This window comes from Cupressus sempervirens, chromosome 4 (assembly GCF_028749045.1).
Source record: "Cupressus sempervirens isolate cs-2001-9-10 chromosome 4, ASM2874904v1, whole genome shotgun sequence".
Lineage (NCBI taxonomy): Eukaryota > Viridiplantae > Streptophyta > Pinopsida > Cupressales > Cupressaceae > Cupressus > Cupressus sempervirens.
In genome coordinates this window covers 515,136,705-515,161,773 of record NC_143121.1, presented here as the reverse complement: position 1 = coordinate 515,161,773, position 25,069 = coordinate 515,136,705, and the positions used below count along the sequence as shown (strand labels likewise).

Below are 25,069 nucleotides of genomic sequence, written 5' to 3'. Positions count from 1 at the left end.
TTACATTTATACAGAAAATTCTTCCAAGTGCTACTGTATATCAGCAAACAAAAACAAAGTGAGATAGAAACTAACCAACCTGTGTGTCAATTTTGCGTTGCTCAGAGAACCTTGATCTTCCTCCACGGTCAAGTGCATCACAGGAAAGTGAATCAAAAAAGTCATCCTTGGAATACATTGGCTGCAGATGCACATTTAAAAAATAGAATCAACTAACTACGAGAACCATTTAAAATCTATTCAAGGACGAATTCAGTGAGAATCTGATGAAATCATATTATAGTAAAATCAAGAAAATGAAATGAACAAATAAATTTACCAAAAAAAAAAATCATACCTTTCTTGAGCTGTCTGGAATGCTCCTGGAAGATTGCCCCAAAGCTCCATCCTCCTCAGCATTTTCATTTGCAGGTTCTTCCTCATCTCCATTCTCCAATTTATCCTTTGTTTCTCCTTTACCAAGCTGACCCCACACTTCATCCTTATTAAACTTTTCATTCATTGCTATAAAATCAAAATCTTCAGTGAATTGAACTGCACCATGTGATATCTGAAAAAACAAAAAAACCAAGTAGAAGGCATTAATGATTTGCTCGGAGTAGCAAAACAACATAATGCTAAATAAATCTGCTGAAAAGAGATTTGAAAATAGTTGTAAAGTGTAAAAATAGCGTTTCAAACTTTCAAGAGGCTTGACCAAGAGCTGTAAATAAACTTAAGGCATAATAAGGCAATACAAACCAACTTGTAGCAATTCGAAGGGCTCACAAGTATTATACCACTCAGTGACTAGATGTTTGTAAGCACAGCATTTACTCCCCCAAGTTTCTGGGAGAACACCAGGGAATGGAGAGGCATCTTTCAGGATGGAAATATTTTTCTTGGCATTTTTTATAAGACTGCTATTAAACAAATATTCATACACCATGATATTGAAAAGGCATTCCACATAGATATTATAGAGGTTTAATACATAAGACTACACTTCATTGAGATTTCACATGAGAATTGACAAACTAGTGCTCCGTGACGACACATTCCCTACACTTTTTGTTCCTAAGTACTATAGGGGAGATCTGCGGGATGCCTAGGAAATATTCCACCCTCCTTATCTTAATCCCCTTTGGGAAAAATAGTGTGAAAATTTTCAGAATGTACCTACTGGTGAGAGGACATTAGAAGAACTGTCCGTCCCCAAAATGACTAGGGCAGATTCGAAGAAGACAGCTATTAGTTTTGCAGATATGTTCAACACAAGATCATGTGATGTATTTGAGTCTTCTATTGTTAAGTTTTTTATCCTAATGACGTACCATTTCATGTGACTTGTTGTAGTGTCACTCCAACCCTGTCTCAGTAAGAAGCTAATATACTTGTGGCTTGCTGTAATGGCACTCCAACCCTATCTCAGTGAGAAGGTGATACAGTTCTGGGCCTTGGCTCAGATGAAGCATGAGGAAAGTATAGTTGATATTAAATGCTAGTTAGCATAGCTGGTATATCTTAGTCGTAAGTGGTTAATCATAATGTTAATGGATGATTACTGCCGGTATTTAAATACTAGTTCTTATATGAGGATCTTATGCAAAGCTTTGAATCGGTAATGTCCCCAATTGGGACCTTCAGTAATTTATTATATTTTTTTCAATTAGACTGAATATAAATATTTTCTTTTGTGCATTTCTACGTATCTCCATTTATCTCTATATTTCTGATTTCTCCATTTCTGAATGATCATTTTGTAATGATAATATTCTATATATATAATTTCTCATACTAAGAGTCGTGTCCTTTCATAAATAGTAATTATATTATATTAATAATACTATAAGTTATATTTCTTATTATTGTTAATATTATTAATATTATTAGTTTGATACTATTGCATAATATAGTTACTTGATATATATTCTTAATAATAATATTTTATTCTCATATTTTAATAGCAATATACTATTATAGTACGATTATAATAAATCATATCATTATTTATATTATTATTTTATTGATTTATTATTTCTCTATATTTTAATTATATTTATTTTGACGGGGATATCACAATCCTCCCATTTTAGATTTTGCTACAAAGTAGACACATGAAAACATGAAGCAAACGCATGAATGCATGAAAACACGAAGCAGACACAATGTAGACATATAATACATGTATTCTTGGTTAATGCCTTACAGTTCACTAGTCATGAAGATGATTTACAAAATTTACTTCTTCGATAGAATCCTGCAACCACAAGTGGTCATTAGTGCACGTGTATATATAGGTTTCAATAAAATGTGAGTCATGATAATTGATTCCAAGACAATCCCATACTTCCACACGAGGTGGTTTACTTAGGGGATGCTTGTTTTGTTTTGTACTTTTTATCATTCTTTAGTTGAGAAGAATACTTAGGATGTAAACAGATTGCTTAGGCACCAAACTCACTGGTCTTCCTCAATGTTTTTGTGGATCCAAGCCCATGATCCCATCTTGGAATGACCTCAAGGCAACTTGCCCATCTTGGTCAAACCTCAAACCTCAAGGCAACAATAGGGATGCTAATCCTACCCATCTCAAACTAATCGATTGGTTTGACTAGCCTGAATACACCTTTATTCTGTATCGTAAGGCTATCTTTATAGGTAAGTAATAAACTATATGTGAATTAAAAAGGTCATGTTATTCCAATTATAACTCCGGCTTAAAAGGAATGATCTCATCTTGGTTAGTCCTCAAGGCATCCTACAGGGACACTAATCCTTACCCATCTCGGAATAATCCATTGGCATGGAAATTATTTATATGGATTGATTCATAAATAACATCCTTACCTCAAAGTGCATAAGTCTTAACAGAATTCTTCCTTCTGTACTCGTTGGTGTAATTTATGTCTGATTGTGTCAAATGTAGATTTCAGAATTATTTTTTATTACATACTTACCAAGTTGCCAAAATCTCATAATGGTATTAACTTCTCAAATGAGGACCACACCTTGATATACAGTTCTAACAATAGATACATTAGGATTTCAACTTCCAACAACCTAGCTCAAATTTATTTTGTACCTTTTTCAGCAATTTCAGAGGCAGTAGCTAATGGTATGATATTCGACTCTTTATATCACCTTCTTTCGGGAATTTTCACAGTAACCTGAAGATATGAGTTGACACCTAAACTTTCCATACCATATCTGATTTGGAATTGATTTATCAGCTGCCAAATCAAATGTACTACTGTTTATTGAGATAAAAGGAAAGTGAATAGCAGAAACTTCTTCCAGTTGTCACCATCAATACGTTCAAATTGCAAACTTGTTTAAGACTTGCAGCAAATCAGATTGGCATGGATGAATCCCTTATAAATTTGTAATCAAATAGCAGAAACCAAGAAACCAAATATTATAACAACTGTCCCAGTCAACAAATAGTTATATTGTTGCTCATGCACATAATAATCCCTCTTTTATACTTGTCCATTCTTATTTGTTGGTGATGTGAATTTCACTGACGTGAATTTATCGATGTTTTTGAATGTATGTTCCTTTTAGTGTTGCTGGTGATAATGGGAAGTATGATGTTCGATGATTGTTGGTGATTTGATGTTTGAGTTCTGAGTATTCCCATGGCTGAGAGAAGTGTAATTATCTGGTTGAATGACTCTGGATGCCAGCTCCTATTCTCTGCCTTAGTTACGAATATTATTTTGGCAATAGAGGAGCAATGTTGTATTTTATGATTGCTTGATAATATTCCCAACCTTCCACAACCGTGTTTCATTCCTATAAAATCTGAGAATTGCATGGCAATCCTGAACACGGAGGACCACAGTGAAGTTTTCTTTGGACCGACCAATTATATCGGAAAATTCAGGTTTGGGCAGTACTGCAGATGATTTTTCTCCTGATTGATTAATGTGTAAAATAAATATGATTTCCTCAATATTTCTGAGTCAAATTGGTCAAATTGGAGTATATACTATGTATACTTACATTCTCTGCATTCTTCTGGTTAGTTATGTGTTGTTCACCAGTTATCTTCTCTGGTAGGCTGATTAAACTACTACAATATGAAGTGCTTAATACTTGTAAAAATATATATTGCCACTATTGTCGGGTTCGATCACTTCTGATCAAGTATCTGTTGTGATTGCTCATAGGAGTCTTGCTTTTGTTACCCCCAACCTCCCACTGACTATCTGCTGGGGATATCATGCAGATTCAACCCATCACTGGCTGTCCATTTGCTAGTGTATATTTTAGATTCTCTTTCTATTAATTCACATCTTATCTCCTTCAATAAACCCTTTTAATGGTTTCCATATTCCTTTTTTCCGTGCTGACCGGAAAATCTCTCATTTAAATATCATTTTCTCTTCTATATTTTCAGTCGCTGTTTCTTTATTGCTCTCTTTCCCAGACTCCTATTCGGTGGTCACCCCTTTGATTGATTAGGCAAACCTTAACTCATGATGTCCCCTTCTTAGATTATCCGGTTAATCACTAATCAATTGACCATTGTTATTTTGGAGAAAACCAATATCCTGCATCTGTCAGAGCCTGAATTTTGGCCTTTATCCACCGCAAACTATCGTACATTCCAGATCATCTTATACAATCATCTACAATCCCCTGCTAAAAACATTAGAACTTCCAATATTGTCATGTTCCCTATTACAAAGACATGCTGATTTGATCCTTTCCAAAGCAATTGCCATCACATTGATTGGATTTAATCACTCCGCTGGCTTTGTTTATTGAAATTTAAAGCTCGTTGATTCAGTATTAACTTGTCTTTTGTGTTAACTGGTCTGCTTCAGGAATCTCTTGAACATATTAGAAAAAAATCACATGCCTATGCCAGTAGTTACAAAATTGTACAGAGCCTGTCTTTCAATTTGACTTTTGATATCCAGAGCATTTGTTCGGATGTTGAAGAGCTGTCTTCAGCTTCTAAAATCTACTAGCTCAACCTTCAATCAGTTCCACAAAATATACATGTGACAATTTCCATGTTGGTACCTCTGTCATTTTGCCTTGATAAATCAATTGCCCAGTATTTGTTAAAAAGCTTTTATTTCACCAGTGGAGGCCAAAATTACTATACCCTTATTTCTACAATCATAGATTGATATTTGATTCACAGTCCTTTCAATTCATCTGAGTTTTCATGTCGATTTATATAGGTTGCCCTATTATAATGATTAAATTGAAATTTGCCACACATCTGTTTTTTTTTCCTTTTATTCTTCTATATTTGAATTTCACTTATAGTTGTGGAATATATCTTCAAAGCAAAAAAAAAAACTTATCCTTCGATCATATGACTATAATCATTTTGTCAAATATTCTTCACGAAAAATTTGTAAATATTTCTATCTCTGCAAACAATTTTAATAACTTCACAGGCTGGCAGGATGCACGGCTCTGATACCAATAGTAATGTCCCCAGTTGAGACCTTCAGTAATTTATTATATTTTATTCCATTACAGACTGATATAAATATTTTCTTTTGTGTATTTCTCCATATCTCCATATATCTCTGTATTTCTCATTTCTCCATTTCTGAACGATCATTTCTTAATGATAATATTCCATATATATATTTTCTCATAGCAATATAATATCTCAGTATGATTATAATAAATCATAACTATATCATTATTTGTATTATTGTTTTATTGATTTATTATTTCTCTATATTTTAATTACATTTATTTTGACAGGGATATCACAATTATGTATGTGTTTCTCTTCGGTCCTGATGTGTTGGTGCATCCTGAATGTCTAAAGTGGAATTTTAACAAACAGTTGGTGTACGATCTGGGTGCTGAACATGCTAATACTACTGAAGTATTCTTTCTAAGATTAATATCCAAAAAATTTAAGAAATGTATACCCAACACATCGACTTAATATCTCCAAATAAATTGCATCATGGGTGATTCGAGACGTTAGTTTTGCATTGATATAAGCAATACAGATTTCAACAATAGCAGACGGTATTAATCCAAGTTTGCAGGGAAAACGATGGTATTAACTTCTCACTCACAAGGACAACTTCACAGAGCACAGACATGATTTATCATAAATGACAGACAGAATACAGACCCAATTTCACCACAGGAGGGAACCGTTGTGGAGGTCCAGCTGCACTGGCTGCGGTTGCATGAAGTCCACTGTCCAGTCACCCTTAAAATGTCTGCCACTGTCCAAAGGTTGCACGCCTAACTTCACCCGAGCCACCACCCATCTGGATACTGTCCTGCAGATGCCCCTTAATGTGGTATGAGAGCCTCAGGGTGTGATGAGCAGGAGTCACAGGAATGTGGTAGCTCTGCCATAAATCCCGAGCCTGGGAGGTGACCTCCACTCTGCTCACTCCATCTCATGCCGTGCCAAAGTGAAGACGTGATTCTTACCACTGTCACGTGGGTGTGGGATGACAGTCCACCCTTGTTGCCGACTTCAGTTTCTATCAGTGTTGCTGCTAACCATACACCAATGGTTTGGCCCAAGCAAACTTTTCTTTCAACTGAAAGTGTTCTTCTATCTGCTGCAAACTCAAACTTTCATACTGTCTCCAGCGTGCCACTTCTCCTTCCCATCTGAGTACATAAAGGGAGACGCTGGGGCTACGTCCAACCTCTAGATTCTCCTTAAGGAGTTTCATACTTAAGAAACAACCAGTCACATTTAAGTAACCAGGATTGTCTTAAAAATAGTGATATATGTCATGGTGTGAATACCAATGTAGCTCATTGCTTTTCTAACCTTGATATGAGGGGAAATACAAACAACTAGGCAATGTGAGATAAAAACCAATTTTGTCTTTTAGTCACTTAAGTTACTTTTGTTATAAAATGACTTCAAGTCATAAAGTAACTATATAAATCAACTTTATACAATGAAGTGACTTAACCATAGGAAGCTACACAACTTAAATATCTCCCCAACGAAACCAAATAGAATCATGTGACTGGCTGCATCCTCAAAATAAATGTCGTTAGCCTATCTGGATGGAAAGATAGACCAACAAGACGCCAGAAGGCCTAGCACGGAGAAGGGGGCATACATGTGGCATCTTTCAAAATTTGACATTGGAAGGTTCTGTCCTCCTTGTAATATTGTCTATCAATATGTTGGTTCATAGTTTATGTGCTCTAGGTGAGACAACCTAGAGACCAAAAAATATCAAACCTGTGATCATTGGTTTAAAATAGGATGAAAGTGTCACATGAAATAGTATGGCATCGCCAATTAGCAATAGAAGACTATATCTCATGATTGTATGTTAAAAATATGTGTAACATTAGTAGTTTTTTACTTTCACTTGGTAGAAATAGACCTCTCTCCCCCATTTGTTCTAACATCGACAGATCCTATGGACAATTACAAGTTAGGCTACATACTCTTAAATGGAATTCTTTTTTCCTTGCCTCCCTCTCTGCACGCAATGTATTTGCCTCAACCTTCTCAGCTAGAGTTATAGTTTCACAATATTTCATCCCTTGACCACCTATCCACAAAAGTTGACAATTAACTCTAATATAGTAGGACTAATAGACTTTTTGCACAAATGGCATAGTGATAACCAAACCCCAAAAAAAAGTTACATTTGTTTATTGTGACACAAATTCTAAAAGAGTTTTCTAACACTTACTGAAGGTTTTGCAAACAGGGTAGCAAACTAAGTGGTCTTAACCTTGGAGGAAAGTCCATGGTTAAGCACGCTTGTGTTGGAAATCTTCAGATTATTTTTAAAAGTGTTCATGAAGTTTTGTTTCATATCAATTATTTTTGAGTGGCATTATGTAATTGATAGATAATAGTCAGGATCTTTGATATGCAGTTAATCTCATGTCAAGGTTCATGAATCCTCTATAAGAATATTAATGTGATGTTTCTAATTTTTAATCTGTAGTAGATTTAGTTTTATTAGTTAATTTTCTTTATTGTATTCAGTTATTGATTGTTTCATTTAGAAAATCGTCTTGTACTTTTCTATTTGAGGAGACGTCATCTCCATTGTATCAAACTATCGAGTTATCAACTACTATAATGTGGTATCAGAGCCAATCGATGGTGTTCTTTAGAATTTGGCAGATGTGTTCAGAAAAATTTGAGCATCCATACCTGCAAAAAAAATTCCACAATTTGTTTATGGTTTTTTGTAGAATTTTCATAAAGTTTTTCCTGGCTCGAGGGTTTCCATTTGTTTCTTTTCTAGTGTTGTTTCTTGTTTCTGCCAACATTTTACATATTACTGGATTGTACTTTGCATCAGCGAAGGACCATTACATTTGTGTTTATTTGCTCCCAAAGGTTTTTTGTCTGCAACTCGAAGGGTTTTGCACCATTTTTATGGTTTTCCAAAAAACATCTCTGTTTCTCTATCTGCACGACCTCTGTGCCCACGGGAGGATATACATTACATGCGCACAAATCTGATGTATGCAAAGTTAACATGTTTTCCAATAGGCAACAGCCCTGCGCATCGGATCTGGTTTTCAGTAGCCACACAGGATGCCCTCACAATGGCTTGGGGAAGTTTCAGTGTTGTTATTTTTAATTTTGAAGCAACCTCCCTCTATTTGCGGTTTATACTGATGAAAATCTGTTTGGCTCAAACAACCAGCAATATGCAGTTGACATCCCTGAAGCTAGGGTTTGTAATTTTTGGAACTTCTCTACAGTAGATAGATAGATAGATGATTTTTAACGTCCATGAGGCTAAGAATAGCCTATGGGACAGCCTTTCAACTAAACCAGGTTTAGTAATTCGGTTCTTTTTTTGTGCAAGCTGATGATGAGCCCACCTAACTTCTCACTATTCTCCTCGCTGAATAAGTTGTGCCAAGAGCTGCCAGATATAATATCCACAAATTTGAACCTAATATCCTTGTACGTATCACATTCTAATATAAAGTGTTGTTCAGTTTCCACCTTCCCAAAGTTGCAAAACATGCAAATTCTCTCTTCCCAAGACTCTTTTGGCCTCTTCCATCGACTGGTCTCACATCGAAGTTGATGAGAGTTGGTTTTGAGCTGTGCAATGAGACTTTAGCTCTCCAAGAAATGGTGGCCCCTATGTATGCCTTTTGGAGTTGATCACATACGGGGTTGAACTCGCTAATATAATAAGCTTTTTTCCATCCAAGTCCATTACCCCATATTTTCTTATAGAAAATCTCCATAACAAAGAAATTTATTTATTTATAATTTGTGGGACACATATTGAAATGGATATTCCATTTGCTCATCCACTTGATGTTTTGTTGCATCCATGTCTTTTTACGTTTGCACAATGTATCATTAAAGACCATTTTCGGCCATCTATCTTCACACATTTTTTCAGTTCTTTTTAGATAGCTAATGAGGCGAACCATAGCAATTGCCTCAATCGGTGCAGCTCCCACTTCACTTATCATAATAGCATATGAAATGGTGTTCTTGATTTTAAACTTGTTTGTGATCCAACGCTTTTCAATCCAGATTTAATCGATCTAGAGTTCTCTGTGAGGGGATTCAGAAAAATTGTGACCTTTTATTCCTCTTACCCTAGGGTTTCATGGTTGTTAGTGGGTATTTGTACCTTATGCAATGAAAGATTTTTGGGTTTGTTATTTTGTCCCTTAAAATAAAACTGTGGGTTTTCAAATTTTTGTCCTTAAAAAAATCTTATTATCTAGGAATTTGGTCCCACAGCAAATCATGAGGAAAAAGCGTATATAAGAGCAAATATTAAATGGAGAGCAATAATGCTCATAGCGAAACTTAGAACCACATCTCATCAGTTGAGATGTGAAACGGGTAGATGGCGGCTGCCAAAAGAGGAATGGGAAAACAGTCGTGCTTATTCTGTGGCATGAGGGCTGTTGAGACGGAGCACCATTTTGTCTTGGAGTACTTAGCGTCAAATCCAGGTATGCAGAGATTTTGGAGAACGGCAGCTTGAGCTACATATTTGAGGGAAAACGGTTACGCAAAACCATAAACCAGATTATCAAAATCCACAGGCGAAGACACAAGTTAGTCAAGAGGATACCAACTTGCTTAGGTTCTCTTCTTCCTTTATGGGGGTGTGCCCCATAGGCTGCTTTGGGATTTCTGTCCATAAATAATTGTTGCGGGCTTTGTACAATTTTTTACTTTCAAAAATCATTTGTAAAGGGGTTTTTACCATTTTTCCTCAAAAATGGTTGTTTTCTAAACTGCATCTCAAATTTTGTGTTTGGTTTTCATCCATTTTTCTACTAAAAAATTGTGTCAGGTTTTGATTAAGTATTCTCCTCAGATATCATGTTTGGCTTTTTTCCATTTTATCCTCAAAATTGATAAGAGTTTCCTGATTTTGTCCAAAAAAAACATGACAGGTGTTGCAGATCTCAAAGTTTTTACCTTGTTTTTCCAAAAAAAAAATAATGTCTAGTAAACTTCAGTTTCAGGGTTTGGTATTTTCCCCACAAAAATTGTGATTCCTTGCAGTCTGTTTTGAGTTGCACCTGGAGTTGCTGGGCCAGACGTTTGAATTTGCGAACATTACTTCAGCATTCTGCAATAAAAGAAAATTCAATCCTCAGATGATATCATTTACGAGCATCAGAAGCATCTGAACTCACTTGACCTGAGGATTATTATTTGTGTGATTAGTCTTCTTACTATCGATTTTCCAATAGGATGTCTTCCAAGTTTGTGGTAATTTATGGGTGGTAGCATAGATATATTAGTGATTTACTTACAATTTTTGTTTATTGTCAAATAGTATGCTCAACCTGAAAATCTATACACATGGTGTCAAAGGATTATTCTTCATTTATGGATATCATTTTCTTCATCTTACCCATTATTTATATATCTATTCTCTTTATTATCCCTGTGTATGCACATTCACAAGGTTCACTTTCATTATTCATCTCATGTCAAAAATCACAAAGCAGATAGCTTTCAGTAAAAGGCGGTGGCAGCAACCCACCTTATTATTCAGCTTTGATTAATCATCATAAAATGTGTGGTACGAGAGAACAACACATAAGCTACAATGAGAATATTGCCAATGCAATTCTCTTGTCTATAAAAGTTCTGATACAACCATAAGTCAAGGATCCAACATCCCACTAACCCAAGTACTAATGCATTGTTAAGTATGCCAATACCCATCAAATATACAAAAGTATGTGTTATGACCATCTATGCCCCATGGTATCATTTGGGTCTTATGTTGTGATCTTTGTAATCCATTCTCATTAATTGTTTAAATAACAAGTCTTTTTACCATGCTAAATTGTCCTTTGTGTTTGATTCTAACATCATGCTGGTTATTCATCAGGAAAGTACTAGTTCTAACTTCAAAGACAACCATAGTTACTAACACAAGTGCTGAACATTTTATAAGAAAGTTTAAGAACTTTACCCCACCACCCCTTGCTCTTCCACGACCTCTCCGGTTAACTCCTGAATTCCCGCCTGCGACACCCATCTGTAGAGCAGAACAAGCCATCTTAAAAAGAATCAAGAGAAGTAGAAAATTTCATAGAATCCCTCCTTCAGGTTAGCATAACGCATAAACTGAACTTCTGCATTTTTACCAGCCTCTTATACTTAATCTTATTTATCTGATTACTGCATGTAAAATTGGCTCAATTTTCAATTCTACCATGTCTCATATACAGGACAAATTTCACTATTTAAATATGTTTTAATCATAAAAATTGAAGTGAATAAACATGACTGTATTTTCATGCAGTTTTCTAAACTAAGAGTTTAAATACTGAGGACTTAGCATAACCATTTCGCTCTCATCTACATAATACATCAATGCCATATATACATTACATATGCTAATAAAAAATCTTCCTCTCATACACTTCATATAAAAAGGCAATAAGTAAGACTACGACTACAAGTTTGATCATTGAAAAAAAATTAGTATTTTGTGCCTCCCAAACTAATTGGATTCAATTTTTATTTAAAATGTCAAGCATCAACAAAATTACGCACATCTACATTCCATTAATAGGGTTCACAATAATAAGATTAATTGTCTAGAATCTAATAGAAGCAATAATCTGCGAAAAACAATGTTTCATATTGGATAACGTAAACAAAAAAGCAAAGTTGTCTTAATTAAGACACCATCTAAAAAGAGAATTGTTTGATCAAACTAAATTAGAAAGCCTAAATGGCCATTAACAATAACTAGCTAAATATGGCAAATCTAAAAACATTTAAAATTGTCTAATGCCCTCCCTTAAAGGTTATTCTATCAACTACCCCAAGTTGCCCCCAAAATTGATAATTGTCCGAATTGAGAGACTTGGTGAGGATGTCTGCAGTGTTTGATGTCAAATGTTACTTCCCAACATGACATGTTCCACACACGCCATGACTTTTTTGACTATATCGAGGGTAAGCCAACAACAAGACTATCTCATGCCAACTAAGAGAGGAAGTGGATATTCAGATGCCCATATTGTTAATGCCACTTTTAGCTGTCATGGCCTGCTCAAGAGAATCCCCTATATCAATGAGTCTATAAAACTGAATCATGACTCGCTGCAAATCAGACAAGTCGCGTGAGACAGCAAGTCAATTCACCTATGACAGGTCAAAATGACCCATAACCCTGACCCACCAAGTCAAGTTGCTTGACTTGCCTGACTCGCTTGACCCGCGAGTCACCACATGACCAGGCAAGTACGTGCAATGTGACCCGGCCATGGCTGGCAAAAATTCAGCTACCCAAAACAACAAAAATGTTATGATTTTTTTTTATGTTTCTTTTTGGTATAACCCTAAAAGGGCTTCCATAACATTCTTATGTGAGAATTAGAAAGGAAGAGAGAGAGAGAGAGAGAGAGAGAGAGAGAGAGAGAGAGAGAGAAATAGGAAGTCATTGTTTTCCAACCAGCCTTAAGGAAGAGGAGAAAAGCTTTGCACAAAGCACATTGGAGCAGCTATATTCTTGCATTAAGATCATCAAGGAGTTTAGAGGAGCTCTTATCAACACTTATCAACTCATTTGAAAAAGGTAAGAGTAGATTTTTTGGATTTAGACGAATTTTTTCTATATGTTTATGTTGTTTTTTTGTTTAAAACTTTATTGTCATTTTTTTATGCTTGACTTTAAAATCTACATTGCATTTTATAATCTCAAACATTTGCAAGGTTTTTATGGAAAAAGGTAGGGTTAAATCTTCATAATATACAATGCTTAAATAGTAATTTTTGGTTAAAATTGTCTTATTGCGGCAACTTTGACATTTCGAAAACATTTTTTTCCCTAATCATAATGGCTCCTCCTCCACCTAAAAAGCCCAAAGGCAATCAAAGAGATGAGTGTTGGAAGTACACCATAGACTTCCCAAGTACAGGTAGAAATCAAAGAGAATGCTTATTTTGTAAGATCATTAATAATGGGAAAATAAATAGATTGAAATGCCATATTGCTGACATAAGTGGCAATGATATTGAGCCTTGTAAAGAGGCAACTACTGAGGCTAAACATTTTTATTATGTTGCCTCAGGAAAATATAAAGAAACAAAGGAATTAAGACAAAAACAATTATAAGAGTTAGCTCAGATTGGTTCCTGTGCACCCTCATCTGCATTCGTATCTAGTTTTACACCTCTAGGTTGTGTTGGAGAGGGTTCTTCCATTCCTCCCTTTCGTCCTAGTGCTTTTGCTTTTGTTAGTGCTTCTACATTTGTTCCAGCTAGTGCCTCTATCCCTGATAGTAGTACTGGCATTACCTTTCGTCCTAGAGTCGGAAAATCTACTTCTAGGTAGGACAATCATTTTGTACCAAATAACACTCCTGGTGTACCGCCCTCACTTGAGAGCATGGGTTGGATCGAGGAGATCCATGGTGCTAGACGAGGATCAATTTGCGAGTTCTAGTATTTCTGCAACATTCCATTATTGCAGCCATGTTGTTGATTATATTTGATTGTTTTACTTTTAAAATAAAATTTTATGATTATAACTTGATGTTGATATTTGATAATTTAAATATTTATATATATGTGACAGGACTCCTTATTGGTAGGGCATGATAAATGCGATTGTCATCTTTAGTGTGGGGTTTAAAGGCCCCACTAATGCTAAGTTGAGCGGCCCCCTCTTACTAGAAATGGTTGAGGAAATGAAACTTGAGTTGGAGGAACATATAAAGACTTGGAGCCAAAAGGGTTGCACCATTATGGTAGATGGATGGATAGATACGAGGAATAGGACTCTGCCAAATTTTCTTGTTTCTTGCGATGGTGATTGATCATCTTCATTTGTTTAAATTTAAAATTTTGATTGCTTAATTGGCCAATGATAATTATTTCATTTTGTTTTCACTTTTAGGATCCACCATGTTTTTTAAGTCTATATATGCTTTCGCACATGTTAAAAATGCAGCATTCTTATGAGGCTAATGAGGAGGTCATAAAGGAGGTAGGAGAAGAGAATGTTGTGCACGTAGTGACTGATAATGTGGCTAATTATGTTGTTGCAAGTAAATTTTGACATTTCTAAATTTTTTATTTTAGTTTTTAAAATTTTATTCATCTAATTTTACTAATTAATTTAAAATTGCTGCAAGAAAACTACTAATAGAGAGACACCCAAGAATCTTTTGGACTCCATGTGTGGCCCATTACTTTGACCTCATGTTAGAAGATATTGGAAAGCTTGAATGGGTCAAATCATATGTTGACAAGGCCAAGAATATTTGCAAATTCATCTATAATCATGCATTGGACCTCAGCATTCTGAGGGATTACATGGGGCAAAAGGAGTTGGTATGTCCTGTTGTCACAAGATTTGCCTCGAATTTTAATTACACCAAAGTCCTTGCTGAATTCAAGGTTAATTTTGAGGTGCATGTTTGTTAGTCTAAAGTAGACTTCCTCATCTTATGCTACCACCCCTATAGGGATAGATGTGGCAAAAATTATTTTTGATGAATAAGATATTTGGGACCCTTGTCGAGAGATTATGGAGGTAACTTAAAAACTTAAAATTTATAAATTATATGCATATTTTTGTTTAATTTTCATTGTGCAACTTTGCAAAGTTTCGTATTTTAATAATCAACAACTCAATTGTATTTTGTTTTAACTATTTTGTCCTACAAGTTACTGAAGCAGAAAAGGCCGCTATGGGCTATATAAATGAGGGCATGGATACAGCCAAGGAGGCCATTAGAGCCAAATATGCAAGAGTTGGGGACAACTATGGCACCATTTGAGTCACAATTGAAAGGAAATGGCAAAATCAGCTTCACAGACCCAACCATGCAACAACATATTACCTCAATCCCACATATCGTTTTTGTGATGATTTCAAGACGGATGAGGAGGGAAGATGGTGGGCACTAATGCCACAAATACATTGCTCAAGATAGATGCCTATAATAATTCATTAGGGCCCATTTTTAGAAGCCAAATATGCAAAGAAGCTCGTGAAAAATTGCAGCTTATGTATTTTAATTTTATTATCTAGGCTCTAGCTTCAAAGGTGGAAAGGAGACTAATCTTTTTTTTCTTTTCCTTTTTTTCAAATAGATGGTGGCAAATGTTTGGGCCTTCAACCAAAACCTCCAAAAAATTGCCATCTGCATATTGAGCCAGCCATGTACTGCTTCTAGATGTGAGCACAATTAGAGCATGTTCAAGTACATCCACTCAAAGAGGCAATAGCAAGTCGTCTGTGGAGAGGAAGAATAATCTAGTCTTTGTGCATTACAACCTACACCTTAGTACCAAAGAGATTTTGGATAGTGACACCTCTCTGATTACTCTAAAGGAGGTTGATCCAGAATCTGAGTGGGTTACTAAGGCTACTGATCCTGTCTTCGACGATGACGACCTAGAGTAGATTGATCAAGTAGACAAAGAGGCCAAGGTTGTGGCTATGGCAGCAGAGGAGCAGAGAGCTATAGTTGATCCTAATGTCACCTCACAGACAGAGACTATGGCTAGTCTGTCATCGAGGACCTATCTTAGATGCCTTACGAGGAGGCATAATATAGATTACTCTAAGGCTAAGGATGAGGAAGAGGAAAAGGAAGAGAAGCCATAGCTATAGACTTGTTTTTGTTTACATATGTTTGGAACATTAGATGATCACTATTTATGTGATTAATTTCATGGATTTGATATACATTTTGATTTGACAATATGTAGAATTTTGTACTTTATATATCTATGTTTGCTATTTCCTTTAGCTACAATGTCATTTTGTGCTTATGTAATCGATGTATGTTTATGTGATCAAATTAAATTCTATTTCATAATGTTATTGTTTCCTTAAGCTTTATTCAATAATGGCTGCATGGAATGTTCTTTAAATCCTATTAAATCTCTAAATTTCAAGGGTGTTGTCACTTTGTCGATTCACGGTCAAGTTTGAGTCGGTTCATGAGTCAATTCACCCTTGCCAAGTCAGAGTCGAGTCCAAGTCTAAGAACTTTGGTCTATAGAGACCATGATCCTCAAGTCCAATTGCAACTATAATATGAGACTCCCTATCAATAATAATACATGTGAGTGCACTGAAACACATCCAAGGAGAATTAAGCATTTGTCAATGAGTGCACTAAAAATGATGTGTTGGTGCACAAGATATGTTTGTGACAAAGGCGAAGGTTGTAGTGAACAAAGTGGCACAAACAATCAGCAATTGATATATGAGGGTCAAACAATTTGCTAATTTATTTCCTAAAATCCAATACTCTTCTCTCAAGCCTTTTTTCTCTCTTGTTTGTGTAAATTGCAAGCATAGATGGAAAACTCTCATTCGGCAAAAACTTGCAAATAATTCAGCCATTTTTTAAATAAAAACTTGGGGAAAAACAAGGGAACCTAGAAAACAACTTAAATTTAATTTTAAAATATATATTTTATTTACAAAATTCAATAAGAAGATGCCTACAATGAGTTAATCAATGAGAACGCAAAAGAAACAAGCAAAGTTTAGATACATATAAATGCAAAGTGGGTACGAAATTGCATTCTCATGTGGTCACTAATGGCAAGAAGTACAATAGTAAATAGTTGCTATAAAACTAGAAGTAAATACATCATTGCAATTAGTTTCTATAAAACTAGCAGTTGCACCCAAACGGAGTGCAATGTGGTCCCCAATAGCAAAATATAGTGTAATTTTAGCAAAACATCATGCTAATCAATGGGTGAATACAATCCATTAGTGAACCATGTGCTTTCAATTTTTCCTTTTTGCTTTACTGCAAAAGAAAGATTTCTCGATCGGTCTTCTCCTTTTTTCCGTTCATGTACTATTTTGTATTTTGAGAATTTCTCTGAGGAGAACATCGGTTGAATGTGAAGGTTGTTTAATGAGTTGACTCTTGACATAGCTATGAATGTCAAACCTTGACTCTTGAAGTAGCTTGATTGTTGCTTTCTGTAGCATTAGTCCTTTGGATTTGTGGATTGTTGTAGCCCATGCCATGGTAAGCGGTATTTGCCTTCGACTGCCAAGTGACTTAGGAATTGTTAATATGGTCTTGGGGTCAACATCATTCCACGGTGGACCACAATAATTATTCTAGGCCACCAAATACTGTTAGTTGCCTAACATGCTAGTTCTTAGCTACAAAAAAGGGATTATTTCTCTACACGATGGATTTAGCTATCCTTTTCCAAACATCTTCCAAGAAGGTAACAAACATATGTTTCAGTGTTGTTGAACTCCCCATTTCATAATACTCGTCACATTTTACTTCTTGATGTAAATTGCAATAGGTGTATATCAACACATCCATCATATTCTCGTATTGCAACACTTCTTCCACCATTTCTATCTCATGGTCTTGATCATTTTTGCAAAGTTTTTATCGTTGACCTAATTTCTTCAATTAGTTCAAGATTTTTTTTAAGTGATTTGGCTGGCAAGACCTTCTCGAATGTTCTAACATGTACTTGGCCACCGCACTGAAGAAGACCAGTTAATGGTGTCTCCTCATCTGTTGTACAAGGGGGCATTTATGTCTCTCTTGCAACACTCAAAATTTATATGCTTTCCCTTGACACGCCTCTACTCGCCACGTCTCGAGCCTGGACTGCTCACGATATTTTTGATATAACCTACAACCACCATTTTCCATTATTATTATGGAATCTCATCAAAAGTCTGCATTTTCCTAAATGTACCTAAAAAACTTCTACCAGATCTATCTATCTAATTTAATATGCAATTACATTTTTTAATAAATAACATTTTATTACATTATATTTATTCCTTGTTGCTCTATTTCCACTTTAGCCTGAATACAAGCTAAAGCATTTTTTTTTAATAAAAAAGATTATAATTAATATGTAAAAGTAAATATAATCACAATAACAACGTTTTTTATTTTGTGAATTTAAATAATTAGTTATGCACTAATTATCATTCCAGTTTTAATTTGTAAATTAAATTTTAAAATTCTACCCAAAATTTATTTTTTTTAAACATACATATTATATAATAAACATTAAAATATTTTGAAACTAAACATATACTAATATAAAAAAATTAAAAAACTAAACATGTACTATTATAAAAATGTTATAACTATTAATATAGTAATTTATTATTTTACTGATATCACTACAAAAATGAAACATCTAAAACGAATTTTTTTAAAACTTACAAAAATCTCACCTAATATTTTTGCCAAACCAGATACTCCCCATTCAAAAGTTTAGACTAACAATTTTGTTGCTCTATAAAGAGAGATTTGTGAAACAATAATGGCGTACTGCAATGGACTGGTGATAAGAAGACATGATCAGTGATCATGTGGCTATATGGAAAGAACTAAAGATCGTGTGGTTTTGCGTCCTCATAAAAGTTCTAAATTTTTTTTGTTTTGTTTTCAACCAGGCCTTATATGTGCAGAGATTGGTATGAAGGGATTTGTGGCTTCGGCTCCCACAGATCCAAAGTATTGTGGGCTAATTAAACCAATGTACTTAGGCGAAGACGTAAAATTTTAGAAACATATGCAGCCTACATTTGACAAAATCTAATATGGACTTTGCCGGCTTCACTCTCCGCTTACTCAGACTGAGCCGAATTGCCTGCAAACACAACAAGCTACACGCCATTCCCATGGCATTCATATATTCATTTAGTATTATACCCGCTGACCCTGTTTATAGTTTTCTTTACTTCTAGTTTGTGAGGTTTTGATTTATAAAGTTAGGTGGGATTTGAGTGCTAAGTTCTCCACAATCATCCATTTCGTACACAATGTCTTTCTACTTTCTTTCTACACGCACACACATTTCATTTCATATGATCATCTGGAATTGTGTCAATCAAAGCTCTCAACTGTGATGTGTTTTGCTGGTGCACAGGAAGAGATAAAAAGTCCTCGAGCGCCCAGTAAGTTATAAAATACAGGGAGAGTAAAAGAGTTTAAATTGCATGTGGAATCTTAAAAATCAAAACTATTTTTGTTCATATACACAGCCGCAGCTCTGGATTTTAAGTTGTACTCGATAATCTATGGACCATGATCAAGAAATATACATACAGAATGAGCAGATCCGTATGAGCTGTTTATGTAAAACAAGCACTATCTATTTCATCATATTCATTGCATAGCGAAATCTCTGAAGTCTAAAGATTATACATACCCTGCAGTAGAAACTCAATCTCGTTGCTGGACATAGACTTCCAAGAGAGCTCCACTTTACAGTCTGTTCTGTTGAAAACTAAGGGGGACCATTTGTTCTCTTTAGGCAGCTGACTGTAGTCAGTGAAAATTTGAGACCAGGTTGGTGATTTCATTTTGTCCTTATCTTTGTTGCAATGCAAGCATCTCGGTTGAGTGCCATTTAGTTCCTGCATTTGCTACAGCATTTATTATATTGATCATCTGCTGGTAGGCTGGTTAATACCACCACCATTTGGATTTGGCAGAGGGAACGAGAAGTTTAGGCGTATTGTTCACCATTCACTAGTTGTTTTTCTTTGGTTTGCATTTTTCCTTTACCGTACGACAATTCCCCATGATGCATTTATGTTTCCATCTAATTTTCTGGCCGCCGATAAAACTTACTGGGTGAGACATCATGCCTTTCTGTCAGCATTTTCCACATAACTTAGCCTATCAGCTAACTAGAAGTAAATACATCTTAGTATCATAGCTAATAGTCCCAGAGTGAGTTTGAGCAATTTTGGCCTGCTGGAAAGTAATGCTTGTCTTGGGTGTCAACAAGTGGTTGAGCTAAGTCTGTTAGGACTAGAGAATATACAATTGAAACCAAGTGATTTGTGAGCAAATGAGTTAGAATCAATAGAAAATCTTAGTTCTAGCTTCAATTTGACCTCAAATAGCCAGGACAAGTTGTGGGAGATAGCACTGCTTAAGGCAATGCTGAATCCTGAAATTTGGCTAAGCCTGGAATTTTTTGAAAACACCCAAAATCTAGAATCTGCATTTTAGCTCCTAAGAAGCTGAAACCTATCTCAAACATTCTGACAATATTTATACAAATATAGCTTAAAGTAATTACATTTATTATTTAATTAAATGGTTATATTTGTACAAATCTCCAGCCCCCAAGTTGAAAAAATATTTTTTTAGCTGGCTCACAGCAGAGTCAGACCAGCAGGACTTGCTGAGTCTGGCGAATCTGTCAAAACTTGCCCGGGACTTGGCCCGCGTCCAAGGCAAGAGGCCACCAGCCACTGGAAGGCTGCCTCACCTCGGGACTTGCCAGGTACTGTAACACTGTACAGGAGATTTTACCGATGTTTCCAAAAAACCAAGAACAGATCAAGTACAGTCTTACTGCATCCACATCACATCGGAGCAGGTTGAGTGCATTATCCACAACCCAATCACTTGTACACTGGTTAGAAGACTTACAGAAGTCATAGAGGTGCATATACATACAACACACTGACCACTCATTTATAAATCTTATATTGATCTTCAAATTAACTGTTATACACACAACCACAATATATCTATATTATGCAATTGTTGCAATCAATTTACAAAACAAACATGTAACCATCACTGATATAAAAATAAACTAAAGATATGAACAAAGTGCACAAACCTGTTGAGACACTCTCTGTTGACTTGAAGATGTTGGTAAAGGCAACAATGGTTGACTTTGTGCTGCCTGAGTCTGTGACATAGGTGGTTTTGATATCAACGGTTGAGATACTTTCAATGACTCAGATGGCATCTGTGGTTTTGGGATCAATGGTTGAGATACTTTCAGTGACTCGGTGGATGACTGACTCATGGATGATGATGATGATGATGATGATGCAATGGGCACTGGCTGTAACAGTTGGCCCGGTGTGATCAAAGTAGGAGCTTCTGAAGTCGAAAGACTGAAAGAAGTTTGAACACCATGCAACAAAGCAGACTGAGACATGGATTGGGAGGATGGGATGGATCCAGAAATTATGCGAGGTTTGCTCGAGGCTGGGGTCAAAACAACACTAACTTCTTGTTTCGAAGAGGATGCTGTAATACTTGTTGATGATGCTGCACTGAGAGGCAGTGAAGATAGTTTTGATCCAGAATCAACTGTTATTGTACTTGATGTAGTTATATCCACAGGCATGGAGGTTGAGAAAACCGATGAGGCAGACGAATCAGACAATATATTGGCAGGCTGCTGCAAAGGACTATTGAATGTCAATGAGGCAGGCATGGATGAAGACAAATTTACAGTAGACTGTTGAACTTGTTCCTGTTGTGTTAATGGAGATGGCACACCAGGGTGAGGGTGGAAAGGCAAAGGTTGTTGTGGTAAATGAGGAAGTCCAGCAGGAGGCCTATAATATCCTTGCCAGTACATTGGCATTCCCAAGCCCATTCCGTTTCCTGGTGATGAAGGTGGATGACCCCACGATCCTAAATTTGCACCAGCTGGATACATTGAAGGCATACCACCTGGAAATGGTGATGGAACCACGCCTGAATACGGATCCTGAGTACTCATATCTGGTAAAGGCCCACCTCCAGATGGTCCAAACTGTGCAGATACTGAAGCTGGCCGAGGATGTTGTGACTAAATGAAAAGCAGAAGAGGTAAGTCGTTAGGATCCAAAATAGACTTCGGGTTTAACAATTAACTCTTAGTGATGATGCTTTGGGGATGACAAACATACCTGAAGAGAGATGATAGCCGGGTCACTGTGTACCTGAGAAGCTGTCTGGGTTGGAGGTGAAGACTTCACTTGCAAATCCTGAGGAGAGAAATAAACAAAAATATATAATCAAAGTTACGTATGCAAGCAGTACAAGTTCAAAAAATGAATAAGAGCACACAAACTATAGAGTGTGGACATTTCTTGATCATTATTAAGGCAGCATTAAATTAAGACTTTAATTCAAGAAACGAGTCCTCAGAAGATGAGTTGCTCAGACAGTTTGAGATACTCCAACTGAGTAGGAAGAGAGTTCTCATTTTTTTCCAACAGCTGAAAAAATATTCTGGCAAACGATGTTTGCAAAACAAATACGAAATACGAAAAAAAGTATATGTATTCGAAAGAATCACTTACTTTCGAAAGCACTTGAAACAAGACTATCAACAAACCTATGATTTTCACTATTATCTGCAGGAAAACCATTTTTTAACTGCTCTGCTCTCTTTCCTTCAATATATAGATTATCCAAACTAGTAGCTGTCCACTAGCAGTGATAAGCAAGCAAAGAGAACAAATATTGACCCTCAACAATCAGTGTTGAGCAAACTAATTTGTCAAATGCCAGAGCTGTCAAATTTACATGCTTTGAAATGAACCAACCCAGTTTCAAATTCTTGAGAATCATGGTATGTTATAGATAATAAAGAAACCATAAATCAGTTATGAGAGCAGAACCATGACAAATTGTGTATCTGACTCACCGGTTCTGAAGACAATGTCAGTAGATTCTAATTGAAATCAAACTTTTGGAAGGAGTTCAATGAAAATGCCCTATTGTTAGAAAAAACAAAGATAAAATGTGACACTGAATCCAAAAGGTCAATAATTACAACATTATATAATGATTCATACATAATAACAAAAAATCACTAAATATGAGTCAAATATCAATTTTGAAAATGTAAAAATAAAAACAAAGAGGTGTATTGTTAAGATAGCATTTATGCAGATTGTCAGACTTGTGGTCTAGGTGTTGACACAGCATCACCGTGCATCAGACCCATAGCTCTCCCTCAATTCACTCAAAGAACCTCCACACAAAAACTTTGAATACTGTGGTCATATTAGGGCCTAGGCTTCAGATCCAAGGATAAACTTATAAAGTGAGTCTTTAAAAGAAATAAAAGAATCTGTGGGTAGATCAGAACCAGGAAACAAGATATAAAGGACATGGAAATCTCAGACATTGTCTGAAGGAAGGAAATTGTTAGACAGAAGAAATGACCCATGATTCTTGGTTTTCAAGAGCAACAAGTATGTTGAATCATGAAATTGATTTCTTCTCAGACAAGTGAAAGAAAATTTGCTTTAAAAGTGAGCGTGCTGAATTTTTTAGTAAGAACCCCTCACAGATAATATTAACTACTTACGGTCTGTAATACAATTTGCAGCCCTAGCCCACTTGACTACATGCTTGTTCATCACTTGTGCTCAAGACACTGCCATCATGGGTAATGTTTCTGCAAACCCTCTCACCACCCTCCTTCCAATATCTTTATGTCGGATTTCCTCACTTTCACTGCCTGTCTGCTAAAACATGGAAGACCTGCACTCTGTCACTGAAGGCATCTTGCAATCATGCATTAGGATTGAAAAAGTCTACTCCACTAATCTCAAATGCCTTGACTCCCAAGGTCAATTCCAAGACAACGATGCAATTGTTGACTGTTCAACTTTTCCTCAGTTTGGAGGTCCAAAATATCAACATTACATTTCCAAATTAAATTCCACCCTACGAAAGCATATAAAACCTAATTTTGCCTCTAACAATCCTAAGCACTCCGTCTAGCTCAAGCTTGACAAAATTATAAGGTTTCCAAACAGAACAACTCTCCAAAGCTCTTACATTTGAGAGAGATTGTAATCTCTCGCTTTGCACGAAAAAAAGTAGGCACTAAGAGTGATCCTAGAAACTCAAGTACCACAAGACTTTGCTTCATGCAGGAGATGCAAATACCAAATGTTTTCACTTACAAACTCATCAACAATACCTAAGAAAACCAGTCAGATAAAATATAATGATCAGGGACAGCACAATTTCTAATACTAGAAAGATTAAAGAGGCAACTTATGATCACTGTGAAGCTATTTATCAGAAGTCAGCAGGAGACCCTCCAGCTTAAGCTTTGCTTCTCAACAACATGACTTGTGTCATCACTAAGGACATTAAAAATCTTCTTTGTCGAATGGTCACCATGGAGGAGCTCAAAGATGTTTTCAGCACAAGTAAAAGACAAGGAATATGTCCTTCCGAGTTTCAAATTCCCTCTACCTCTAGTTTTTCAAACCCGTCAAGGCTGATCTTTTCCAATTGGTTGAATATGCTTGCAGAAAAGGTGAGGTTACTAGTGCCATTAACTTTACCTTTTCAGCTCTGTTCATTAATATATAAAAAAGATGCCTCTTTCAACAAAATCAGACTTGTTTTTCTCTACAACTCTTCTTGTAGGTTCATGATCTGAATTACGAATTCAGGTTACAATACCTTGTGTAGAATCTGTGGTATTGTGACTAAATTGAAAACAGTTAAAATGCAATAGTAGATGTTCTGCAAGCCAAAAAGTAATCCATTCATTTCGAAAAATAGAGTTTATACAAGTTTGATGGATCCCAAAAGTCACCATTATCCCTTGGATATGAAAACGAAAAGTCCACAAGCTAATTAATTACAAAATAAACTCTTTAACAACTATAAAAACTATATTAAAATCTACGTCTACTTGTAGAAGTTGTAACTTTCCACTCATAGCTCGAAATCTCGAACTGTCATAATTTCTGGAAAGATCTTCTAGAGTTCTACATTTATTGTCCGAAGTCTTAAGCGTAGCGCAATGACTTCTTGCCCCTGCTGAAGCCTAGAAATGCCCCGGAGACCTCCAAAAATGCAAAAT

The 25,069-nt window shown here is 35.8% G+C and overlaps 1 protein-coding gene across 1 annotated transcript in view; it reads right to left on the bottom strand.

The window, feature by feature from the left end:
• The window catches only part of DCP5 (decapping 5), a 45,321-nt gene that overhangs the window by 831 nt on the left and 19,421 nt on the right, over positions 1–25,069 (bottom strand). Inside the window, exons 3-7 of the mRNA XM_089825734.1 lie at positions 22,137–22,214; positions 21,068–22,036; positions 11,409–11,474; positions 338–550; positions 80–181 (exon numbers count right to left, since the gene is read on the bottom strand). Of these exons, the coding sequence (XP_089681860.1) occupies positions 80–181; positions 338–550; positions 11,409–11,474; positions 21,068–22,036; positions 22,137–22,214 (1,428 nt within the window). The remainder of the gene's footprint in view (positions 1–79; positions 182–337; positions 551–11,408; positions 11,475–21,067; positions 22,037–22,136; positions 22,215–25,069) is intronic.